Source organism: Ranitomeya imitator, chromosome 3, assembly GCF_032444005.1.
Source record: "Ranitomeya imitator isolate aRanImi1 chromosome 3, aRanImi1.pri, whole genome shotgun sequence".
Taxonomy (NCBI): domain Eukaryota; kingdom Metazoa; phylum Chordata; class Amphibia; order Anura; family Dendrobatidae; genus Ranitomeya; species Ranitomeya imitator.
The window spans coordinates 14,105,448-14,121,052 of NC_091284.1; the positions used below are offsets into that span (position 1 = coordinate 14,105,448).

The 15,605-nt window shown below is 63.5% G+C and overlaps 3 protein-coding genes across 3 annotated transcripts in view; 2 read left to right on the forward strand and 1 right to left on the reverse strand.

The window, feature by feature from the left end:
- The window catches only part of NDC80 (NDC80 kinetochore complex component), a 40,362-nt gene extending 33,033 nt beyond the window's left edge, over positions 1-7,329 (reverse strand). The window contains exons 1-2 of the mRNA XM_069760510.1: positions 7,227-7,329; positions 1,609-1,702 (exon numbers count right to left, since the gene is read on the reverse strand). Coding sequence (XP_069616611.1) covers positions 1,609-1,697 — 89 coding nt within the window. The 5' untranslated portion in view covers positions 1,698-1,702; positions 7,227-7,329. The remainder of the gene's footprint in view (positions 1-1,608; positions 1,703-7,226) is intronic.
- On the forward strand, positions 1,696-4,587 carry LOC138671519 (collagen alpha-2(I) chain-like). The gene has a single exon (XM_069759694.1). The coding sequence runs from the start codon at positions 1,696-1,698 to the stop codon at positions 4,585-4,587; it is 2,892 nt and encodes a 963-aa protein (XP_069615795.1).
- On the forward strand, positions 7,320-13,408 carry TAF13 (TATA-box binding protein associated factor 13). Its single transcript, XM_069760511.1, has 4 exons — positions 7,320-7,447; positions 7,602-7,680; positions 7,978-8,075; positions 13,150-13,408. Exons 1-4 carry the CDS (start codon positions 7,421-7,423, stop codon positions 13,318-13,320), a joined length of 375 nt encoding a protein of 124 aa, XP_069616612.1. The 5' UTR covers positions 7,320-7,420; the 3' UTR covers positions 13,321-13,408.
- Positions 13,409-15,605: the final 2,197 nt, after the last annotated feature.

Consider the following 15,605-nt stretch of genomic DNA (forward strand, 5'->3'; position numbering starts at 1 on the left):
AACAAAAGAAAAACGGATCCGTCCAAGAGAGACCAAGAATGGAAAACGCATGCTTAGTTTAAAAAACAAACAAAAAAAAAAACAAAAAACACGGAATAAGTCGCCGGATTTCATCATTTGACAGATCCAGCGCAATAGGATTCCATTATAGCAAATGACGGACGGTGTTTTCCTGACGGACACAAAAAAGTTCCTGTATCCATTTTCTCTGGACGCCGGAAAATGATTTTTTTGACAGATCCGGCAAAAAACGGATGAAACGTGATACCATCCATCGCTAGAACAAGTCTATGAGACAAAAAAAAAAAAACGGCTCCGGCGGCAACTTTTGCTGTTTTCTCAAAACTCAAAACCGACGACAAAAAAAAAAAATGGTGTGTGAAAGGGGCCTTAGTGATGACGTATCACACACAAATCTGATTACCAAAATATTTATTAATCAGGCTGTAGTGTAACAGAGTAGGTAAAAAAAAAAAATTGCGGAAGGTCGGGGGGAATACTTTTGCAAGTCACTTTATTTAATCCAGAAAAGTAGGCAGTGTTTATAAAAATATACAAGAAGGAACAAAAACGGGAACAAACAATATAATCTGTACAATCACAAAGGGGAGAAATGTACTAAACCGGATGTCGCAGGGTTGGGGAGCGGTAACAGTAGTGAACGGCAGCACCGGGCCCCAGGACAGGCACTGATCAGAGTAAGGCCGGGTTCACATTGCGTTAACAGCAGCCCGTTCAATACATGCGTTAACGGGCGGCTGTTAACGCAAGTGCCGATATGTCGTATCACTAGCGCAGATAGGGCTAGCAGATGCGCTATCCGTGCTAGCAGTGACGGACGCGGAAAAGCTGCAGCCCGCGTCCCAGGTAAGGTCACTCAATGACAGCACATCTCTAGCGATGCGCCCGAAATAGAGCTAAATGGCAGCGTTAATGGACTGCGTTACACCGCGTTATGTCCGTCTAACGGACTGCTAAAATGCAATCTGAACCTAGCCCTAGTCTTTGGTCACGACCACACACCTCCCCTTCGGTGAATCATAACAGGGATAGTCAGTGATGTGGCTAGTTCCTTCACAAAACTATGGGCTCCCCAACTTTCATATTTTCAACCCTGGGAGGTCCCAGGTGGGAGATATTATGGTCATGTTTCATTATTATTATTATATCATCTATCCATAGAGAGGAAACCTGGTATGGATAGCATCATCCATCTGACAGATATTTCTTTGGAGGTGCTGCCACGAGTGCCATGTGTTGTAAGACAATGTCTATACAGTTCATAAAATTTCAAAAATGAATACTGGATCTTTAACTCAGGCAGTCTGCTTGTATTTGTGGTCACAGTGAGGCCAAGGGTGATATTGGTGGGGGGGGCGCCCTAAGTCCGTCATCTCACAAATGCCTCTGTCAGCGGTGCCTGATCTGCAATCCATCACATAAACAACTTTAATTACTTTTCACAGCAGGGGGGTCCCCACTGCATAGGGGTCATGTAGAAGTTACAAGAGTGAGGTCCTTGAGGTTCACTATGATAACTGTGAGACTCCTTTAGATTTTGCAAATACATCTCTGACCAGGATAAAACAGTTCTGCAGCAGCACTTACGTCTGGGGCGTGGTGAGACCCGTGCGGTTGGTGTCCTGGACCCGCAGAGGCTGCAGGGACTGCCTGCTAGAGACCGAGCTCTTCCGCATGGTTCCTGCAGAAAGAAGAGAGAACATCAACGATCTGAAAACTGGAGGAGGGGAGAGGCCAAGAATAGAGGGTCAGCTCCCGGCGGACTCCTCACTACCAGGGGGCAGCTCCCGGCCCCGCTCCCTCCCGGGCCCCTCACTATCAGGGGGCAGCTCCCGACCCCGCTCCCTCCCGGCTCCTCACTATCAGGGGGCAGCTCCCGGCTCCGCTCCCTCCCGGGCTCCTCACTATCAGGGGGCAGCTCCCGGCCCGCATCCTCCCAGCTCCTCACTATCAGGGGGCAGCTCCCTCCCCCGCTCCCTCCCGGCCACTCACTATAAGGGGGCAGCTCACGGCCCCGATCCCTCCCGGGCTCCTCACTATCAGGGGGCAGCTCCCGGCCCAGCTCCTATCAGGGGGAAGCTCCCGGCCCCGCTCCCTCCCAGCTCCTCACTATCAGGGGGCAGCTCCCTCCCCCGCTCCCTCCCGGCCCCTCACTATCAGGGGGCAGCTCCAGGCCCCGCTCCCTCCCGGCTCCTCACTATCAGGGGGCAGCTCCCGGCCCCGCTCCCTCCCGGGCTCCTCACTATCAGGGGGCAGCTCCCGGCCCCGCTCCCTCCCGGGCTCCTCACTATCAGGGGGCAGCTCCCGGCCCCGCTCCCTCCCGGGCTCCTCACTATCGGGGGGCAGCTCCAGGCCCCGCTCCCTCCCGGCTCCTCACTATCAGGGGGCAGCTCCCGGCCCCGCTCCCTCCCGGGCTCCTCACTATCAGGGGGCAGCTCCCGGCCCCGCTCCCTCCCGGGCTCCTCACTATCAGGGGGCAGCTCCCGGCTCCGCTCCCTCCCGGCTCCTCACTATCAGGGGGCAGCTCCCTCCCAACCCGCTCCCTCCGGGCTCCTCACTATCAGGCGGCAGCTCCCGGCCCCGCTCCCGGCTCCTCACTATCAGGGGGCAGCTCCCGGCTCCTCACTATCAGGGGGCAGCTCCCGGCTCCGCTCCCTCTGGCTCCTCACTATCAGGGGGCAGCTCCCGGCCCCGCTCCCTCCCGGCTCCTCACTATCACGGGGCAGCTCCCGGCCCCGCTCCCTCCCGGCTCCTCACTATCAGGGGGCAGCTCCCGGCCACGCTCCCTCTGGCTCCTCACTATCAGGGGGCAGCTCCCGGCCCAGCTCCCTCCCGGCTCCTCACTATCAGGGGGCAGCTCCCGGCCCCGCTCCTCACTATCAGGGGGCAGCTCCCGGCTCCGCTCCCTCTGGCTCCTCACTATCAGGGGGCAGCTCCCGGCCCCGCTCCCTCCCGGCTCCTCACTATCAGGGGGCAGCTCCCGGCCCCGCTCCCTCCCGGCTCCTCACTATCAGGGAGCAGCTCACGGCTCCGCTCCCTCTGGCTCCTCACTATCAGGGGGCAGCTCCCTCCCCCGCTCCCTCCAGGCCCCTCACTATCAGGGGGCAGCTCTCTCCCCGCTCCCTCCCGGCTCCTCACTATCAGGGGGGCAGCTCCCGGCCCCGCTCCCTCCCGGACTCCTCATTATCAGGGGGCAGCTCCCGGCCCTGCTCCCTCCCGGCTCCTCACTATCAGGGGGCAGCTCCCGGCCCCGCTCCCTCCCGGGCTCCTCACTATCAGGGGGCAGCTCCCGACCCCGCTCCCTCCCGGGCTCCTCACTATCAGGGGGCAGCTCCCGGCCCCGCTCCCTCCCGGGCTCCTCACTATCAGGGGGCAGCTCCCGGCCCCGCTCCCTCCCAGCTCCTCACTATCAGGGGGCAGCTCCCGGCCCGCACCCTCCCGGCTCCTCACTATCAGGGGGCAGCTCCCTCCCCCGCTCCCTCCCGGCTCCTCACTATCAGGGGGCAGCTCCCAGCCCCGCTCCCTCCCGGGCTCCTCACTATCAGGGGGCAGCTCCCGGCTCCACTCCCTCCCGGCTCCTCACTATCAGGGGGCAGCTCCCGTCCCCGCTACCTCCCGCCCCGCTCCCTCCGGGCTCCTCACTATCAGGCGGCAGCTCCCGGCCCCGCTCCCTCTGGCTCCTCACTATCAGGGGGCAGCTCCCGGCTCCGCTCCCTCTGGCTCCTCACTATCAGGGGGCAGCTCCCGGCCCCGCTCCCTCCCGGCTCCTCACTATCAGGGGGCAGCTCCCGGCCCCGATCCTTCCCGGCTCCTCACTATCAGGGGGCAGCTCCCGGCCCCTCTCCCTCCTCACTACCAGGGGGCAGCTCCCAGCCCCGCTCCATCCGGGCTCCTCACTATCAGGGAGCAGCTCCCAGCTCCGCTCCCTCTGGCTCCTCACTATCAGGGGGCAGCTCCCGACCCCGCTCCCTCCGGGCTCCTCACTATCAGGGGGCAGCTCCCGGCTCCGCTCCCGGCTCCTCACTACCAGGGGGCATCTCCCAGCCCCGCTCCATCCGGGCTCCTCACTATCAGGGGGCAGCTCCCGGCCCCGCTCCCTCCCGGCTCCTCTCTATCAGGCGGCAGCTCCTGGCCCAGCTCCCTCCGGGCTCCTCATTATCAGGGGGCAGCTCCCTCCCCCGCTCCCTCCCGGCCCCTCACTATCAGGGGGCAGCTCTCTCCCCAGCTCCCTCCCGGCTCCTCACTATCAGGGGGCAGCTCCCGGCCCCGCTCCCTCCCGGGCTCCTCACTATCAGGGGGCAGCTCCCGGCCCCGCTCCCTCCCGGCTCCTCACTTTCAGGGGGCAGCTCCCGGCCCCGCTCCATCCCGGGCTCCTCACTATCAGGGGGCAGCTCCCGGCCCCTCTCCCTCCTCACTACCAGGGGGCAGCTCCCAGCCCTGCTCCCTCCCGGCTCCTCCCTATCAGGGGGCAGCTCCCGGCCCCGCTCCCTCCCGGCTCCTCACTATCAGGGGGCAGCTCCCAGCTCCGCTCCCTCTGGCTCCTCACTATCAGGGGGCAGCTCCTGACCCCGCTCCCTCCAGGCTCCTCACTATCAGGGGGCAGCTCCCGGCCCCGCTCCCTCCCGGCTCCTCACTATCAGGGGGCAGCTCCCGGCTCCGCTCCCTCCGGGCTCCTCACTATCAGGGGGCAGCTCCCGGCTCCGCTCCCTCCGGGCTCCTCACTATCAGGGGGAAGCTCCCGGCCCCGCTCCCTCCCGGACTCATCACTATCAGGGGGCAGCTCCCATGCCCCGCTCCCTCCCGGCTCCTCACTATCAGGTGGCAGCTCCCGGCCCCGCTCCCTCCCGGGCTCCTCACTATCAGGGGGCAGCTCCCGGCCCCGCTCCCTCCCGGCTCCTCACTATCAGGGGGCAGCTCCCGGCTCCGCTCCCTCCTCCTCACTATCAGGGGGCAGCTCCCATCCCCGCTCCTCACTATCAGGGGGCAGCTCCTGGCCCCGCTCCCTCCCGGCTCCTCACTATCAGGGGGCAGCTCCTGGCCCCGCTCCCTCCCGGCTCCTCACTATCAGGGGGCAGCTCCCGGCTCCGCTCCCTCCTCCTCACTATCAGGGGGCAGCTCCCATCCCCGCTCCCTCTGGCTCCTCACTATCAGGGGGCAGCTCCCGGCCCCGCTCCCTCTGGCTCCTCACTATCAGGGGGCAGCTCCCGGCCCCGCTCCCTCCCGGCTCCTCACTATCAGGGGGCAGCTCCTGGCCCCGCTCCCTCCCGGCTCCTCACTATCAGGGGGCAGCTCCCGGCTCCGCTCCCTCCTCCTCACTATCAGGGGGCAGCTCCCATCCCCGCTCCCTCTGGCTCCTCACTATCAGGGGGCAGCTCCCGGCCCCGCTCCCTCCCGGCTCCTCACTATCAGGGGGCAGCTCCCGGCCCCGCTCCCTCCCGGCTCCTCACTATCAGGGAGCAGCTCCCGGCTCTGCTCCCCCCCGGCTCCTCACTATCAGGGGGCAGCTCCCGGCCACGCTCCATCCGGGCTCCTCACTATCAGGGGGCAGCTCCCGGCTCCTCACTATCAGGGGGCAGCTCCCGGCTCCGCTCCCCCCCGGCTCCTCACTATCAGGGGGCAGCTCCCGGCTCCGCTCCCTCCCGGCTCCTCACTATCAGGGGGCAGCTCCCGGCCACGCTCCATCCGGGCTCCTCACTATCAGGGGGCAGCTCCCGGCTCCGCTCCCCCCCGGCTCCTCACTACCAGGGGGCAGCTCCTGGCCACGCTCCCTCCCGGCTCCTCACTATCAGGCGGCAGCTCCCGGCTCCGCTCCCTCCCGGCTCCTCACTATCAGGGGGCAGCTCCCGGCTCCGCTCCCCCCCGGCTCCTCACTATCAGGGGGCAGCTCCCGGCTCCGCTCCCCCCCGGCTCCTCACTATCAGGGGGCAGCTCCCGGCTCCGCTCCCCCCCGGCTCCTCACTATCAGGGGGCAGCTCCCGGCTCCGCTCCCCCCCGGCTCCTCACTATCAGGGGGCAGCTCCCGGCTCCGAACTATCAGGGGGCAGCTCCCGGCCCCGTTCCCTCCCGGCTCCTCACTATCAGGGGGCAGCTCCCTCGCTCCCCCCCGGCTCCTCACTATCAGGGGGCAGCTCCCTCGCTCCCCCCCGGCTCCTCACTATCAGGGGGCAGCTCCCGGCTCCGCTCCCCCCCGGCTCCTCACTACCAGGGGGCAGCTCCTGGCCACGCTCCCTCCCGGCTCCTCACTATCAGGCGGCAGCTCCCGGCTCCGCTCCCTCCCGGCTCCTCACTATCAGGGGGCAGCTCCCGGCTCCGCTCCCCCCCGGCTCCTCACTATCAGGGGGCAGCTCCCGGCTCCTCACTATCAGGGGGCAGCTCCCGGCCCCGTTCCCTCCCGGCTCCTCACTATCAGGGGGCAGCTCCCTCGCTCCCCCCCGGCTCCTCACTATCAGGGGGCAGCTCCCTCGCTCCCCCCCGGCTCCTCACTATCAGGGGGCAGCTCCCGGCTCCGCTCCCCCCCGGCTCCTCACTACCAGGGGGCAGCTCCTGGCCACGCTCCCTCCCGGCTCCTCACTATCAGGCGGCAGCTCCCGGCTCCGCTCCCCCCCGGCTCCTCACTATCAGGGGGCAGCTCCCGGCTCCGCTCCCCCCCGGCTCCTCACTATCAGGGGGCAGCTCCCGGCTCCGCTCCCCCCCGGCTCCTCACTATCAGGGGGCAGCTCCCGGCTCCGCTCCCCCCCGGCTCCTCACTATCAGGGGGCAGCTCCCGGCCCCGCTCCCTCCGGCTCCTCACTATCAGGGGGCAGCTCCCGGCTCCTCACTATCAGGGGGCAGCTCCCGGCTCCTCACTATCAGGGGGCAGCTCCCGGCTCCGCTCCCCCCCGGCTCCTCACTATCAGGGGGAAGCTCCCGGCTCCGCACCCTCCCGGCTCCGCTCCCTCCCGGCCCCGCTCCCTCCCGGCTCCCCTTCTCCCGGCTCCGCTCCCTCCCGGCTCCGCTCCCTTCCTTCCTTCCTCCCGGCTCCGCTCCCTCCCCCGGCTCCGCTCCCTCCCGGCTCCGCTCCCTTCCTTCCTCCCGGCTCCGCTCCCTCCCGTCTCCGCTTCCTCCCGGCTCCGCTCCCTCTCCCGGCTTCCTTCCTTCCTTCCTTCCTCCCGGCTCCGCTCTCTCCCGGCTCCCTTCCTTCCTTCCTTCCTTTCTCCCGTTCTCACCGTCGCTGTTTCTGTCTTTTTCTTTATTTCGTCGTTTCCAGCAGTTAATTTTAAACTGAGGCGCCGCGCGGTCACGTGGTGTTTGACGTTGGATCACGTGCCGTCGCTTGACATTGACATGGTGGGAGAGGTCCACTTCCTGTTTACCGGCGCCATATTGGTGCTCCCGGAAGTTGTTTCTTGAAGACGGTAAGATGGCGGATGAGGACGAAGATCAGCCGGTGAGCGGAATAATGGGGTGACAATGTTTGTTTCTTGTGTTTCTGTTTGGGGGAGGTCCGTCTGTAGAACCATAAGTCCCAGCATGTCTCCTCCCTCGGTTTTCTGCACGTCCCGTGATTGTTTTCTTCTGACTTCTAATCACTTTCTTTGTAGTTTGAGGAGGAGACTGACGACCCGGCGGGAGGAGCGGAGGGCGGCGGAGGACGCAGGAAGCGGCTGTTCTCCAAAGAGCGTAAGTGCCACTGTCCGCCGTGTCCCCCGTCCTCTGCTGGATGGGGGCGCTGAGAACTACAACTCCCAGCATGCTCCTGTGTGGTAATGCTTTATGGCAGTGCTGTGAGACCGGTCACCTGTATTCCCAGCGCTGCCATAAAGCACAGACCGGGGCTGGTCCTGCTCTGAGGCGCGGGGTCCGGCCGTGCTGGGAGTTGTAGTTCCCCCAGCTGGTGGTGTAGACCCCATGTTGTGTATCCTGCCTGTATCCGTAGAGCCGGAGCCTCCACCGCTCACCGCCGTCTCTTCTCCGCAGTGCGGTGTATGATGTACGGCTTCGGGGACGATCAGAATCCCTACACCGAGTCCGTGGACATCCTGGAAGATCTGGTGATCGAGTTCATCACAGAGATGGTGAGGACACGGCTGATGGCGGGGTGCGGAGCTCGGCAGATGGGGGGGGCCGCGGGGTGCGGAGCTCAGCAGATGGGGGGCCACGGGGGTCAGCTGTGTTGGCGGGTGCAGAGTATTCTGGGGGTGAGCTGTGCTGGTGGGTGCAGAGTATTCTGGGGGTGAGCTGTGCTGGCGGGTGCAGAGCATTCTGGGGGTGAGCTGTGCTGGCGGGTGCAGAGTATTCTGGGGGTGAGCTGTGCTGGTGGGTGCAGAGCATTCTGGGGGTGAGCTGTGCTGGCGGGTGCAGAGCATTCTGGGGGTGAGCTGTGCTGGTGGGTGCAGAGTATTCTGGGGGTGAGCTGTGCTGGTGGGTGCAGAGCATTCTGGGGGTGAGCTGTGCTGGCGGGTGCAGAGCATTCTGGGGGTGAGCTGTACTGGCGGGTGCAGAGCATTCTGGGGGTGAGCTGTGCTGGCGGGTGCAGAGCATTCTGGGGGTGAGCTGTGCTGGCGGGTGCAGAGCATTCTTGAGGTGAGCTGTGCTGGTGGGTGCAGAGCATTCTGGGGGTGAGCTGTGCTGGCGGGTGCAGAGCATTCTGGGGGTGAGCTGTGCTGGCGGGTGCAGAGCATTCTGGGGGTGAGCTGTGCTGGCGGGTGCAGAGCATTCTGGGGGTGAGCTGTGCTGGCGGGTGCAGAGCATTCTGGGGGTGAGCTGTGCTGGCGGGTGCAGAGCATTCTGGGGGTGAGCTGTGCTATCGGGTGCAGAGCATTCTGGGGGTGAGCTGTGCTGGCGGGTGCAGAGCATTCTGGGGGTGAGCTGTGCTGGTGGGTGCAGAGCATTCTGGGGGTGAGCTGTGCTGGCGGGTGCAGAGCATTCTGGGGGTGAGCTGTGCTGGCGGGTGCAGAGCATTCTGGGGGTGAGCTGTGCTGGCGGGTGCAGAGCATTCTGGGGGTGAGCTGTGCTGGCGGGTGCAGAGCATTCTGGGGGTGAGCTGTGCTGGCGGGTGCAGAGCATTCTGGGGGTGAGCTGTGCTGGCGGGTGCAGAGCATTCTTGAGGTGAGCTGTGCTGGCGGGTGCAGAGCATTCTGGGGGTGAGCTGTCCTGGTGGGTGCAGAGCATTTTGGGGGTGAGCTGTGCTGGCGGATGCAGAGCATTCTGGGGGTGAGCTGTGCTGGCGGGTGCAGAGCATTCTGGGGGTGAGCTGTCCTGGCGGGTGCAGAGCATTCTGGGGGTGAGCTGTCCTGGCGGGTGCAGAGCATTCTGGGGGTGAGCTGTCCTGGCGGGTGCAGAGCATTCTGGGGGTGAGCTGTCCTGGCGGGTGCAGAGCATTCTGGGGGTGAGCTGTGCTGGCGGGTGCAGAGCATTCTGGGGGTGAGCTGTTCTGGCGGGTGCAGAGCATTCTGGGGGTGAGCTGTGCTGGCGGGTGCAGAGCATTCTGGGGGTGAGCTGTGCTGGCGGGTGCAGAGCATTCTGGGGGTGAGCTGTGCTGGCGGGTGCAGAGCATTCTGGGGGTGAGCTGTGCTGGCGGATGCAGAGCATTCTGGGGGTGAGCTGTGCTGGCGGATGCAGAGCATTCTGGGGGTGAGCTGTGCTGACATTTATCAATAACCCGTGGCTCCTGGCGGCTTTCTGCCACCTGCGCGGGTGGAGGCGACGTCTGCGGAGCGCGCAGTGCCGCTTCCTCACCTGCCTGTAGTGATGTTACTGAGGCCTCCTGTAGATTCCGGCTCCATGTAGAATATGACTGAATCATCCAGATTTGTGTCTGTTCCCTGTGGGGTGCGCAGTGTACGGGGGGTAATGAGACCTGGGGGCATCTACATACACAGTGCGACTCGTACACACCGGGGCCGTTCTCCAGGGCCGGACTGGGACTAACATTCATCCTTGGCATTTGCAGTCACACAGGCCCACGTGTGACTGTTTAATATCTGTGCAGACTTGTAGGTTATAAGAAGTGAGGGGAACACGACTATATAACATATAATCACCGCTGTATCCAGCATTACAGCACAGCCCCCATAGAATGTAATGCAGCTCAGTGATATTTATGGCTTTTAGTACCAAGAAAAGCCGCTACTTTACCTCCATAACTGGATCTCGTAGATAATGAAGGATTGTGGAACCTCATTCTGATGCTCCATACACTTTGCCTACAGCCACTGTTGGTTCCGCTGCGCAGCACGAGACCCGGTGACTCTGAAGAGCGGAGACATCAATAGAATGTAATACAGCAACCCCCCCCCCCCCCCGTAGAATGTAATACAGCCCCCCCGTAGAATGTAATACAGCCCCCCCGTAGAATGTAATACAGCCCCCCCCGTAGAATGTAATACAGCCCCCCCGTAGAATGTAATACAGCCCCCCCGTAGAATGTAATACAGCCCCCCCGTAGAATGTAATACAGCCCCCCCCGTAGAATGTAATACAGCCCCCTCGTAGAATGTAATACAGCCCCCCCGTAGAATGTAATACAGCCCCCCCGTAGAATGTAATACAGCCCCCCCGTAGAATGTAATACAGCCCCCCCGTAGAATGTAATACAGCCCCCCCCGTAGAATGTAATACAGCCCCCCCGTAGAATGTAATACAGCCCCCCCGTAGAATGTAATACAGCCCCCCCGTAGAATGTAATACAGCCCCCCCGTAGAATGTAATACAGCCCCCCCGTAGAATGTAATGCAGCCCCCCCGTAGAATGTAATGCAGCCCCCCCGTAGAATGTAATGCAGCCCCCCCGTAGAATGTAATGCAGCCCCACCGTAGAATGTAATGCAGCCCCCCCGTAGAATGTAATGCAGCCCCCCCGTAGAATGTAATGCAGCCCCCCCGTAGAATGTAATGCAGCCCCCCCGTAGAATGTAATGCAGCCCCCCCGTAGAATGTAATGCAGCCCCCCCGTAGAATGTAATGCAGCCCCCCCGTAGAATGTAATGCAGCCCCCCCGTAGAATGTAATGCAGCCCCCCCGTAGAATGTAATGCAGCCCCCCCGTAGAATGTAATGCAGCCCCCCCGTAGAATGTAATGCAGCCCCCCCGTAGAATGTAATGCAGCCCCCCCGTAGAATGTAATGCAGCCCCCCCGTAGAATGTAATGCAGCCCCCCCGTAGAATGTAATGCAGCCCCCCCGTAGAATGTAATGCAGCCCCCCCGTAGAATGTAATGCAGCCCCCCCGTAGAATGTAATGCAGCCCCCCCGTAGAATGTAATGCAGCCCCCCCGTAGAATGTAATGCAGCCCCCCGTAGAATGTAATGCAGCCCCCCCGTAGAATGTAATGCAGCCCCCCCGTAGAATGTAATGCAGCCCCCCCGTAGAATGTAATGCAGCCCCCCCCGTAGAATGTAATGCAGCCCCCCCGTAGAATGTAATGCAGCCCCCCCGTAGAATGTAATGCAGCCCCCCCGTAGAATGTAATGCAGCCCCCCCGTAGAATGTAATGCAGCCCCCCCCGTAGAATGTAATGCAGCCCCCCCCGTAGAATGTAATGCAGCCCCCCCGTAGAATGTAATGCAGCCCCCCCGTAGAATGTAATGCAGCCCCCCCCGTAGAATGTAATGCAGCCCCCCCCGTAGAATGTAATGCAGCCCCCCCGTAGAATGTAATGCAGCCCCCCCGTAGAATGTAATGCAGCCCCCCCGTAGAATGTAATGCAGCCCCCCGTAGAATGTAATGCAGCCCCCCGTAGAATGTAATGCAGCCCCCCGTAGAATGTAATGCAGCCCCCCCGTAGAATGTAATGCAGCCCCCCCGTAGAATGTAATGCAGCCCCCCCGTAGAATGTAATGCAGCCCCCCCGTAGAATGTAATGCAGCCCCCCCGTAGAATGTAATGCAGCCCCCCCGTAGAATGTAATGCAGCCCCCCCGTAGAATGTAATGCAGCCCCCCCGTAGAATGTAATGCAGCCCCCCCGTAGAATGTAATGCAGCCCCCCCGTAGAATGTAATGCAGCCCCCCCGTAGAATGTAATGCAGCCCCCCCGTAGAATGTAATGCAGCCCCCCCGTAGAATGTAATGCAGCCCCCCCGTAGAATGTAATGCAGCCCCCCCCCCGTAGAATGTAATGCAGCCCCCCCCCCCGTAGAATGTAATGCAGCCCCCCCCCCGTAGAATGTAATGCAGCCCCCCCACGTAGAATGTAATGCAGCCCCCCCGTGGAATGTAATGCAGCCCCCCCCCCCCGTAGAATGTATTGCAGCCCCCCCCGTAGAATGTAATGCAGCCCCCCCCCCCCCGTAGAATGTAATGCAGCCCCCCCACGTAGAATGTAATGCAGCCCCCCCGTGGAATGTAATGCAGCCCCCCCCCCCGTAGAATGTATTGCAGCCCCCCCCCCGTAGAATGTAATGCAGCCCCCCCCCCCCCCCGTAGAATGTAATGCAGCCCCCCCACGTAGAATGCAATGCAGCCCCCCCGTGGAATGTAATGCAGCCCCCCCCCCCCGTAGAATGTAATGCAGCCCCCCCCGTAGAATGTAATGCAGCCCCCCCCCCCCGTAGAATGTAGCCCCCCCCATAGCCCCATGATCCAGTTATCACTCATTGATATACTGATTAAACCCCCACTCTCCTCACCTCTCTTCTCCTCTCATCCTCGTGCTCCCGGCTCCGGTCTCGGTGGCTGCAGTCTGCCCGGTACACAGCAGGTACGTGGTGATATGACGTCATCGCGCACCCGCAGTGTCAGAGGCAGAGCAGGGAATGATGGGAGAGGGAGCGACAGCGGACGCTCTCTCCTCCATCATTGCATTCAACTAGTAGAAAATAGTTGAAATAGTTGAATGTGGCGGCGCTGGTGGGGGGGGAGTCGGCCCAGTGGCAAAGCGTGCGGGGACCGAGCGGCCCACTACTGGCACCGACCTTCTGGCATTTGCCAGAAGTGCCCGATGGCCAGTCTGCTGTCCTCAGTGCTGCGCCCCTGCTGCTGTTGTGGCATTTAGGAAGCATAAGAAGAGCCTGGATTTCGGGCGCAGGAGCGAGGAGCGGTCTCTGGCACTGAGGGGGCGCAGGGCGATGATGGACCGTGATGCTCAGTGCTGGGGGTGGAGGTCTCCGCAGCAGCCGCTTCTGTCTCCTGATTCTACTCTTCTTCTTCCAGACCCATAAAGCCATGTCTATCGGGCGGCAGGGCCGGGTGCAGGTGGAGGACATCGTCTTCCTGATCCGGAAGGACCCGCGCAAGTTCGCAAGAGTGAAGGATCTACTGACCATGAATGAGGAGCTGAAGAGGGCGAGGAAGGCCTTCGACGAAGCCAATTATGGCTCCTAGTGACTCTGCCTGCTCTGTGGGGGCGGGGCTCTGCCTGCTCTGCGGGGGCGGGGCTCTGCCTGCTCTGCGGGGGCGGGGCTCTGCCTGCTCTGTGGGGGGCGGGGCTCTGCCTGCTCTGTGGGGGGCGGGGCTCTGCCTGCTCTGTGGGGGGCGGGGCTCTGCCTGCTCTGTGGGGGGCGGGGCTCTGCCTGCTCTGTGGGGGGCGGGGCTCTGCCTGCTCTGTGGGGGGCGGGGCTCTGCCTGCTCTGTGGGGGGCGGGGCTCTGTTGATGTGGGCTTCATTATGGTAACAAGGTCATATTTTATTTTATTTTTTTTAAATTATTAAATGTTCTGTAAAACAAAAAAAAAATAAACCCCTTTTTACACCTCGGTGCTGGAGGACTCTGGTGTCTTTAGAGAGGTTTCGCGCTGCTGCTGCTGCAGCAGGAGGTCGGGGCAACGTTTCATCTTTATGACGAGTAGATCGGTGGTTTGAGCCTCGGGCTGAAGGTCAGATGATGCCTCTGTGGAGCTGCGGACTGTTGTGCAGTGTTATCACTGGCTGTCCAGCGTCCAATAAGCTTCAGGCGGCCTCAGTTCTCCCCCCCCCTTGCTCTACACTGCAGCTCTGATTCTATTGGCTTCTGTACACATTGAGCTCACGTCCATTCTACAGAGAACAGTGATTGTCAGCTGCTGGGCCCCGCCTCTGTGGGTGTGGGGGCTGCTGCCTCTGGTGCTGGGCCCCGCCTCTGTGGTGGTGCTGGGCCCCGCCTCTGTGGGTGTGGGGGCTGCTGCCTCTGGTGCTGGGCCCCGCCTCTGTGGTGGTGCTGGGCCCCGCCTCTGTGGGTGTGGGGGCTGCTGCCTCTGGTGCTGGGCCCCGCCTCTGTGGTGGTGCTGGGCCCCGCCTCTGTGGTGGTGCTGGGCCCCGCCTCTGTGGGTGTGGGGGCTGCTGCCTCTGGTGCTGGGCCCCGCCTCTGTGGTGGTGCTGGGCCCCGCCTCTGTGGGTGTGGGGGCTGCTGCCTCTGGTGCTGGGCCCCGCCTCTGTGGTGGTGCTGGGCCCCGCCTCTGTGGGTGTGGGGGCTGCTGCCTCTGGTGCTGGGCCCCGCCTCTGTGGTGGTGCTGGGCCCCGCCTCTGTGGTGGTGCTGGGCCCCGCCTCTGTGGGTGTGGGGGCTGCTGCCTCTGGTGCTGGGCCCCCCTCTGTGGTGGTGCTGGGCCCCCCTCTGTGGTGGTGCTGGGGCCCCCTCTGTGGGTGTGGGGGCTGCTGCCTCTGGTGCTGGGCCCCCCTCTGTGGTGGTGCTGGGCCCCCCTCTGTGGTGGTGCTGGGCCCCCCTCTGTGGTGGTGCTGGGCCCCCCCTCTGTGGTGGTGCTGGGCCCCGCCTCTGTGGGTGTGGGGGCTGCTGCCTCTGGTGCTGGGCCCCCCTCTGTGGTGGTGCTGGGCCCCCCTCTGTGGTGGTGCTGGGGCCCCCTCTGTGGGTGTGGGGGCTGCTGCCTCTGGTGCTGGGCCCCCCTCTGTGGTGGTGCTGGGCCCCCCTCTGTGGTGGTGCTGGGCCCCCCTCTGTGGTGGTGCTGGGCCCCCCTCTGTGGTGGTGCTGGGCCCCCCCTCTGTGGTGGTGCTGGGCCCCGCCTCTGTGGGTGTGGGGGCTGCTGCCTCTGGTGCTGGGCCCCCCTCTGTGGTGGTGCTGGGCCCCCCTCTGTGGTGGTGCTGGGGCCCCCTCTGTGGGTGTGGGGGCTGCTGCCTCTGGTGCTGGGCCCCCCTCTGTGGTGGTGCTGGGCCCCCCTCTGTGGTGGTGCTGGGCCCCCCTCTGTGGTGGTGCTGGGCCCCGCCTCTGTGGTGGTGCTGGGCCCCGCCTCTGTGGGTGTGGGGGCTGCTGCCTCTGGTGCTGGGCCCCCCTCTGTGGTGGTGCTGGGCCCCCCTCTGTGGTGGTGCTGGGCCCCCCCTCTGTGGTGGTGCTGGGCCCCCTCTCTGTGGTGGTGCTGGGCCCCCTCTCTGTGGTGGTGCTGGGCCCCCTCTCTGTGGTGGTGCTGGGCCCCCTCTCTGTGGTGGTGCTGGGCCCCCCCTCTGTGGTGGTGCTGGGCCCCCCCTCTGTGGTGGTGCTGGGCCCCCCTCTGTGGTGGTGCTGGGCCCCCCCTCTGTGGTGGTGCTGGGCCCCCTCTCTGTGGTGGTGCTGGGCCCCCCCTCTGTGGTGGTGCTGGGCCCCCTCTCTGTGGTGGTGCTGGGCCCCCTCTCTGTGGTGGTGCTGGGCCCCCCCTCTGTGGTGGTGCTGGGCCCCCCCTCTGTGGTGGTGCTGGGCCCCCCTCTG

What these genes read in the sequence shown, in the direction of transcription:
- TAF13 (XM_069760511.1), top strand. Translation starts at nt 7,421, where the DNA reads ATGGCGGATGAGGACGAAGATCAGCCG. An exon ending in ATGAGGACGAAGATCAGCCG is followed by an intron (nt 7,448 to 7,601) that starts GTGAGCGGAATA and finishes CTTTCTTTGTAG; the next exon opens with TTTGAGGAGGAGACTGACGA. An exon ending in TCGAGTTCATCACAGAGATG is followed by an intron (nt 8,076 to 13,149) that starts GTGAGGACACGG and finishes TTCTTCTTCCAG; the next exon opens with ACCCATAAAGCCATGTCTAT.
- LOC138671519 (XM_069759694.1), top strand. Translation starts at nt 1,696, where the DNA reads ATGGTTCCTGCAGAAAGAAGAGAGAACATCAACGATCTGAAAACTGGA.